The sequence below is a fragment of the Triticum dicoccoides genome, chromosome 7B (assembly GCF_002162155.2).
Source record: "Triticum dicoccoides isolate Atlit2015 ecotype Zavitan chromosome 7B, WEW_v2.0, whole genome shotgun sequence".
NCBI lineage: Eukaryota > Viridiplantae > Streptophyta > Magnoliopsida > Poales > Poaceae > Triticum > Triticum dicoccoides.
In genome coordinates this window covers 650,094,956-650,102,884 of record NC_041393.1, presented here as the reverse complement: position 1 = coordinate 650,102,884, position 7,929 = coordinate 650,094,956, and the positions used below count along the sequence as shown (strand labels likewise).

The following is a 7,929-nucleotide window of genomic DNA, read 5'->3' as shown; positions in this document are numbered from 1 at the left end:
GTCCTCACAACGCCTCGGTTTCCCGTGGGGAATCAATGCCAAGGCTGCCGTCGGTCAGCCTTCCATTGATTCCTCACGGGCGGCGCGGTGCGGCGACGCGCCCCATCTCGCCACGCGTACACACAACGCCGCCCCCTCGGTCGCTATATAAAGCAGCGCCTCCCTCGCCGGTGGATGCACCCGCCCGAAGTCCCCCTCTCTCCCCATGGACAACCACCGCCAATGAACTCTTTCCTCTCTCTCCTCTGTTCACAGCCGCCGCCAATGATGGGCGAGAAGTTCCCCGGCGATTGGGCGGCAGCCAATCGCTTCGGCAGCCGCTCACTGCACGAGTGGGAAGCCCGCCTCCTGCATGAAGCCAACATCTCGGCGCCTCCCGACATGCGCGCGCCGGGGCGGTGGAGGCTCAGCGCCAGGAGCGTCCCCGTCCCCCCGCTGCCCGACGTGACGCGCCCCGACTAGTTCAACGACGAGGTCGAGCGCGTGTGGGTGTCGCTGACGAAGGAGCAGCGGGCCCTCCCGGAGTACGCCCCCGGCAACCACGAGGCGTGGGCGGCGTACTTCGATCACCGGCAGGCGTCGCGGCTGTCCTCCACCAACAACGCACCAGTGGTGCGGGGGACCAAGAACAGCGACGACTGCCCCCTGTGGTGGGGCGCCCCCGGCCACACGATCCAAGCTGTTCTCTAGCACCTTGAGGGCGGCAACGAGCCGCTGTTGACGTACCCTACCGCCCCGGCCCCCCGACAGAGCGGCGGCCAATGGATGCCGAGCAGAACCGGCTCCTCTTCCTCCTCCTCCCGTTCCTCCTCCCACTCCTCCGGGTAGCCGGCGCTCTTCAGCGCCAAGGCCGAGCTGCGGAGACGCCGCTCGGCCGGCGAACCCGCAGCGCCGGCATCGTCATTAACGAGGGCGGGCGCGCCTCTTCCTCGGCTCCTCCCCGCCTCGTCAAGACGGAGCCGGGGCTCGCCGGCTGAAGACGGAGCCAGGGCTCGACAACGCGGCGGCCTTGAAGTGGGCGTGGGAGGACTGGGCGTGGCTGGAGTTGGAGCGCCAGAGCCACGCCCTAGAGGAGATCGCCACTCGGCTCCATGGCCGCGATGAGGGAAGCGTCGTCGTTCTCGATGACAGCGACGACGATGCGCCGCCACCGGTCCGCCAGGGCGACCCCGGGCAGGGGTCCAGCAGGGGAGGCCGCGTGAAGGAGGAGAAGGACAACGGCGACGGTGACGACGACAGCGACTACGCCAAGCTCAGTGAGTTCTTCGGCCTGTAGTCGCGGCCTTTGTTTGTTTGTTTTATTAGTACATATCAAGTTTTCTATGTAAAAATTGTTTAAGTCGCCGAAGTTTATGTCCTGCTTGGCCGAATTTTTGCCCCGTTTTCCAACTTTTAGCCCAATTTATTTTCAAAAAAGTTCAAAATCGGCGTTTGGGGGTGACCCTGGGGCCGGCGGCTGGGAACCCGATCGGCCCCAAACCAATTTTAGCGCCGGTTCGCTTCCAGGCGGTGATTTTTTGAGCCCCTAGAGGGCCAACAGCTGAAGATGCTCTAAGCCTTCTTTATAAAAGCACCATTGTTTAGTTACTATCCTGACATCCCGCACTTCTGCATGCTCTTTTTAGATGACCCGAAGAGCAATTACTTAACATCAAGATGTATGTAAATTGTTATACATACTCCCTCAGTCCTAAAATAAGTGTCTCAACTTTCTACTAGCTCTAGTACAAATTTGTACTAAGCTCAAGGCATTTATTTTGGGACGGAGGGAGTACTAGATTAGATTATCTAGCCGTACTAAGATGCTATATTTTCCTATATTTAATGCTTAGAGTAAGAAATACTCCCTCCGTTCGGAAATACTTATCGGAGAAATGAATGAAAATGGGTGTATCTAGAACTAAATTGCGTCTAGATACATCTATTCATCCGACAAGTATTTTCAGATGGAGGGAGTACTAAAATATGATGATTTCGACTAAACCTTTAGCCCAAGTTTGCTCCTTGTATTTGCTCTCATGTACTCCCTTCGTTCGAAAATACTTTTTATTAAAATGAATGTATCTAGATGTATTTTAGTTTTAGATACATCCATTTTCATTTATTTTGATGACAAGTATTTCTAAACGGGGGAGTATGGGTTACGGTTCAGCTAGAGATATATACTATTTTGAAGCAGCATACCTCGCCAGTGTCTACTCGTTCTGCCAGAAACATCTGATAATTATGTTTTCAACTTATATTCAGTCGGCAAATATGTCTATCTTGCATGTGCCTTTGTTAACATAGAAGTACCATGTCAATATAATTACTGAGGTTGAAAACAACATATTGTGAATAAAATCTTAACTGTGATAGTAGGATTACTGCAGTTTATGCTTTCTCTCTTACACGCTTAAAGCAACCTGATGGTGGTTATTGGTGCTTTTCCTCTTCTGATGGTGGTTAAAGGGAACATCACTCGCTAAGTTCTTCCCGTGATCAAGACGCTCTGTTATGAAGCATCTATTCACATTAGATTCCTCTGTTATGAAGCATCTATCGCACCAGTTACATAAAATTTACTCACACTCTGACGCAAACCAAAACTATTAAAGTTCACTTAATCAGTGAGTAACTAATGCCATACCCTACGTACTGGCCATGATGGTCTTCCCTTAAATTGTAGTACTACATTTGAGTAAAACAAATACAGTCAGTTCGTTGAAGACCAACTGTAATTCCCTCTGATCAAAATTTCCTTATACCGATTGACCAATACCATACTATTTCACTGTAGATCTAAATTTTATGCTTCATGTCTTTATGAATTTACATAAACATATAATTCTATCTAAAAAACGGATGGGCGCAGCAACGCGCGCCTTCAATGATGTAGTGACACATAATGAGAGGTTGAGATGGTTGCATAAGCGCATGGTGTGCTATAGAAATGAAAATTATACCCTCTCCGTCTCAAAATAAGCATCGTTAATTTATTATAAAATTTGTACTAATTTAGTACTCACTCCTTCCTAAAATAAAAGACGCCGGTTGACTTTTTCGGTCTTTGTTCCACAATTTTGACTATGATTTTCACTTATTGTATGTCTATAAAATTAGTATACAGACATATGAAATAAAATTATTTCGAAAGACAAATACGACGACACCACTTATATATGTTTATTCAAATACTTTGATATATTTCTACAAAAAAATATACTTTGATATATATTAGCGGTCCAAATTCGGGACTTTTTTCATTAAGTAATTTATGTGAGTCATTGATATTTCTTTCATGGGCTCTGTATATTCTTCATACCATTCGTAAAATACAAAACTCTAAAAATGATTTAAGCACAATAAGTATGCCAAATGGCTTGGCTGGGGCCTCCGCTTTTAGATATTAGGATTACGTGCGAGGTCAGTTTGGTATTAGGCTCGGTCTATCGGCACCCCTTCATCAAGTGGATAGAAGTAGCGATAGATGTTGTCAAGATGGTGGCTTCAGACTTACTCCCTCCGTCTTTTAAAAAGTGTACTTCCAACATTGTTGGAGAGTCAAACCATCTCAAAGTTTGATCAATTTTGTGCAAAAATATATAATTGTTTATCATGAATCTAATGCTACTAATTTGATGGCATAAATGTTGATATATTATTGTATAAATACGGTCAGACATAAAAAAAATTGACTTTTCAACAAAGTTGAAAGTATACTCTTTAAAGGACGGAGGGAGTAGTGATGAAGTACTACTTTGTAAGGTCTTTGTGAATAATTAATAAAGTGGTTGCATGCATCGCCCAGACGCAAAGGCTGGGGTCTTGTCCTTTTCAAAAAAAAAAGGGTACAATTTTAATGCAAGGCTTTGCCACGTGGGGGCAAATGCACCAATCCACGATAATGATATCTGCTCTACAATATCAATGGTTAATGAAGCATGTCTGTATGATGTTATTAAGCTATGCAACTCTTCTGTGCAAATCCTGCCACTATTTAGATCATTAGTTTTCAAAGTAATTTCCATTTATTTTCTAAAAATAAGAATGGTTTAAATAAAACATTTCATGCATTAAAGATCATGCAAAGTCAATTTTGCCTTATATTTCGGAAAAGAGGGAAAGAGGAAGTACTAAATTAGCGACAACTAATTTGAGACGCAGGGAGTATTTGTTTTCTTTATTACACTTGTATCACCTAGTTGGGTGAGCAAGTTTTATCAAAAGGAGAAAAAGAAAAAAAGAAGAGAGAAAAGGACACGGTATAGTATCACCTAATGAGGTGAGCGACGAAATCCTGCAAATCCTTGCGCGATGAGCCGCCTGCAGCCGCGCAGGCGCGAACGGCCTCCCCGAGCGCCATGGCCCGCCGCCTCATCGCGAGCCCTTCCTCGCCGACCATCGCCGTCTCAATCGCCTGCTGTATGATCGCCGCCGGCGTCACCTCGCCGTGCTTCTCCCACGGCCTCACCAGGAGGCCGGCCCCGAGGTATTTCTCGACGAACTGCGCGTCCCACGGCTGGTCGGAGTGCATGGGCCACGCGAGGATCGGCTTGCCGTGGCTCATGCTCTCCACGGTCGAGTTCCATCCGCAGTGGCTCATGAACGCCGCCGTGGCCGGGTGCGCCAGGATCTCCAGCTGCGGCGCCCACCCGGTGATCACCAGCCCCGTGCCCCGGGCCTGCTCGGCGAACTCGGACGCCAGCCTCGCGTACCGGCGGCTGTCGGCGTCGTCCGTGGACACGCTGCCGCGGTCGGCGTCGCGCAGCACCCAGATGAAGCGCTGCTTGCTGCCCTTCAGCGCCGCGGCGAGCTCCGCGACCTGCTCCCCTCGGAGTGAGGACGTCGAGCCGAACGACACGTAGAGCACCGACGCCGCCGGCTGCTTGTCGAGCCAGTCCAGGCACTCGTGCCGCTTGCCCTGCTTCGCATCGATCTGCCCCGGCTCCAGCAGAGGGTTCAACGGCCCGACGGCGAAGATCCTCTGGCCGACTGCGGCTAGGGTCTCGGCGAAGGCGTCGACGAACTCGCCCTCGAGCGCGCGGCACGTGTTGGCGACCATGCCGCCGCCGCTCGAGACCGATTGCGCCATGCTGGACTGCTTCTTGGCGCACTCCATGAACTCCCTGGACACGTACCTGTCCATGGGCGCGTACTCGAGGCCGCAGTCCCGCAGGAGGCGGTGCCCGGCGTCCACCATGCCGACCATGTACGACACGGCGCCGCAGTAGATCCCGAAGGACTCCCCGTTGCCGTTGGGCAGCCGCTCCGCCTCGACGGCGGCGAAGGCGTTGAGGACGTCGTGCAGGACAACCACGCGGCGGCGGGACGCGGAGAGCTCCCGGAGGAGCGCGGCGAGCGGGGCGGCGGCGCCGGCGACGTAGGCCTCGAACATGGGCATGATGTGGGTGGGGAAGGGCGAGGCGGCGTCCGGGTCGGGCGGCGGCGCGGCGAACGCGGGGATGTCGAGCTCGTGGAAGTGGACGGAGCGGAGCGCCGATTCGTCCCAGCCGTGCACGCGCGCGCGCGCCTGGCGGACGTGCGCCGCGGGCGCCGCGTAGTGCAGGTCGAGGTTAACCCCGTGAGGCTCGGACGCGAGCTGCAGCGACAGGTGCAGCAGCTGGTTGAGGTGGCCCTGCATCGGGAACGGCACCGCCACCACCGCCACCGACGACGACTCCATATCCATTGGATCCTCCCTGCCGATTTTGTTTGTGGTGCTGAGGAGCGGAGGGGCGGCCGGCGGTGCATATTTATGAGCGGCGTGCCATCATCGCGGAAGCTTCCCTTCCGTCAGTGAGCAAATCCGTAGCGCCCACGCTTGTGTTCTTGGGAAGATGCTGCATGACGCAGGCTCAGATCTATCTTGTTATTCAATGCATTTTTTGAGAGTAATGGTCAACAATGGCGTCTGGTTGCCTGATGACGAGTGAAGCTTACAGTAATATTTTTCTCTATCTTCTTGGAATGAATGGTCTGTCCTGGTCCGATATTTCCTTGATCGACCAAAAAGATGGTGCCCTTGTGGGCAACCGTGGCGGCGGCATCGCAGAAGCTGCACGGCAGCACGGGCGTGGGGGCCGGCGATCGGACGGATCTGTTGTCGGCCCTGTGCGGCCGCGTGAAACGGCGACGCATCATCGGTGTGCTGAGTGCTGACCGCTGAGGCCTGAGGCAGGTAGTCAATGGTGCCTTCACTTGCATACTGCTAGTGAGACACTGTACTATCAAACGGCAAATTTCAGAATATGAAGTTCCTTCGGAAAAGCGAAAATGAAGATGATTCTCTCTTGCTCTTATCGAGAAGGGTCAATACTTTGTTGAAAACATTGCTCGGATATGCTCAAACTTGTTTTTGAGGGTGAAACTTTGATAATGTTCTTTGGGGGTTTGATCCAGTGATGACGACGTTCGAGTGTAGCTTTCTTTTTGAAGGTGTCGTTGTTGAATAACCTCATTGTCCTTATGGTGTCATGAGATGGTTGATGCGGATTGTCGGGGGTTGGGTGCGACATATGCCAAAGGATGACTTATGATGGTGGGAGCGAGTAGAACGTCGCCGGTGCCAGGAAACGGAATGAGGCGAAGACATGCACGCCGGCGGATCTTACCCAGCTTCGGGGCTCTCCGAGGAGATAATACCCCTACTGCTGCTCTGCGGTGTCTCCGCATGATCACTAAGGCAAAGTGAGTACAAGGTTGCTCCTCGAGCTGTATTCTAGAGGTAGGAGAAGGCAAGGCTAGCTCTCTCCTTCCTATTTGCTATGTTCTAGTGCCAATGGATTCGAACCCTTTGCATGGGTGCCCTGGGGGGTTTATATAGGCCTACCCCCCAGGGGTACAATGGTAATCCAGCTGGGTGCGGGTCCCTGCCGTCTGTCTCTCAGGCCGTCGTCTTCTCCGCCGACTGCTGGGGCCCGCCGACTGATGGGCCCCGCCGACAGGTCCGGTACTGTAGCCGTGCTTCTAATGACGCAGGCTTGGTCATGGTGTCGTGGCAACAGTGCCGCCGTCTGACGGACGATCACTGTCGCCATACCCCGTCTTGTTTGGTTAATGGCGTGCGGGGCCCGTGGGAGGGGTCGGCCGACTCCAGAGGGCCGACTCCCACGGGTCTGTCTTCGGGGCATTCGAGCCGTCTTCTGTGCTCCCGCTGACAGGCGAGTCCCGCCGTCTCTGGGTCATAAAGATAGGCCGTCGTGGGCACAGTGCGCCGCCCACTGAGGCTGAGGTCAGGGCAGGCATGGCAACAGTGTCGCGCCACGATGGAGATCTCCAGCGATACGACGCACTGTAGCCATGCCAGCCCTTCGTAAGCAGGGTAGAGACGGCCACGCTGTGACCGTACCCCGCCCCGTCCATCGTGGCGAAGGCAGGAGATGGTTGTAGCCGCGGGCCGACTCCCCCCAGCCGACTTCTCTGGAAGTCGTCAGCTAAGAGTCGGCTTATCTTGGAGTCGTCCCTGGGACTCGGCATATCTTGGAGTCGCCCATGGGACTCGGCTAATCTTGGAGTCGTCCCCGGGACTCGGCTTGAGGGGCGCAGCCTGCCCCGATGTCTTGAAAGGTTCTGGGGCTCGGGTTAGCCTACCCATGGCCCATTACTCCGACAGTAGTCCCCGAAGCTGGTGAGGCTCCGAGGGTGATACGTCTTGGGGCCTCAACAATTTCATTCTTCTGGTGGTGGAATCTGGGCTTTGCTTGCCGTCTTCCTTTAGGCCGACTATCTGGAGTTGGACTCGCAGAGGGTCGTCTTGCTCCGTAAAGAGTTCGAAAGTCGCGGCAGGAAACCAGGCGGCGTGCCTGATACGCTTCCCCGCGGTCGCCCGCCGCGGCCCCGTCGCGCGGCGCCACGCGGCGAGGACAGTCTGCCTACCCACGCGCGCGACGGGACAGGCCGTCAGGCGGGGCCCGCCACTACCGCGCCTCGGCATGCGAATGGATCCGT

The 7,929-nt window shown here is 53.5% G+C and overlaps 1 protein-coding gene across 1 annotated transcript; it reads right to left on the bottom strand.

Moving 5' to 3' along the window:
• Positions 1-4,134: 4,134 nt before the first annotated feature.
• On the bottom strand, positions 4,135-5,814 carry LOC119335967 (putative cis-zeatin O-glucosyltransferase). Its single transcript, XM_037608008.1, has one exon. The coding sequence runs from the start codon at positions 5,669-5,671 to the stop codon at positions 4,253-4,255; it is 1,419 nt and encodes a 472-aa protein (XP_037463905.1). The 5' UTR covers positions 5,672-5,814; the 3' UTR covers positions 4,135-4,252.
• Between the last annotated feature and the right edge of the window lie 2,115 nt (positions 5,815-7,929).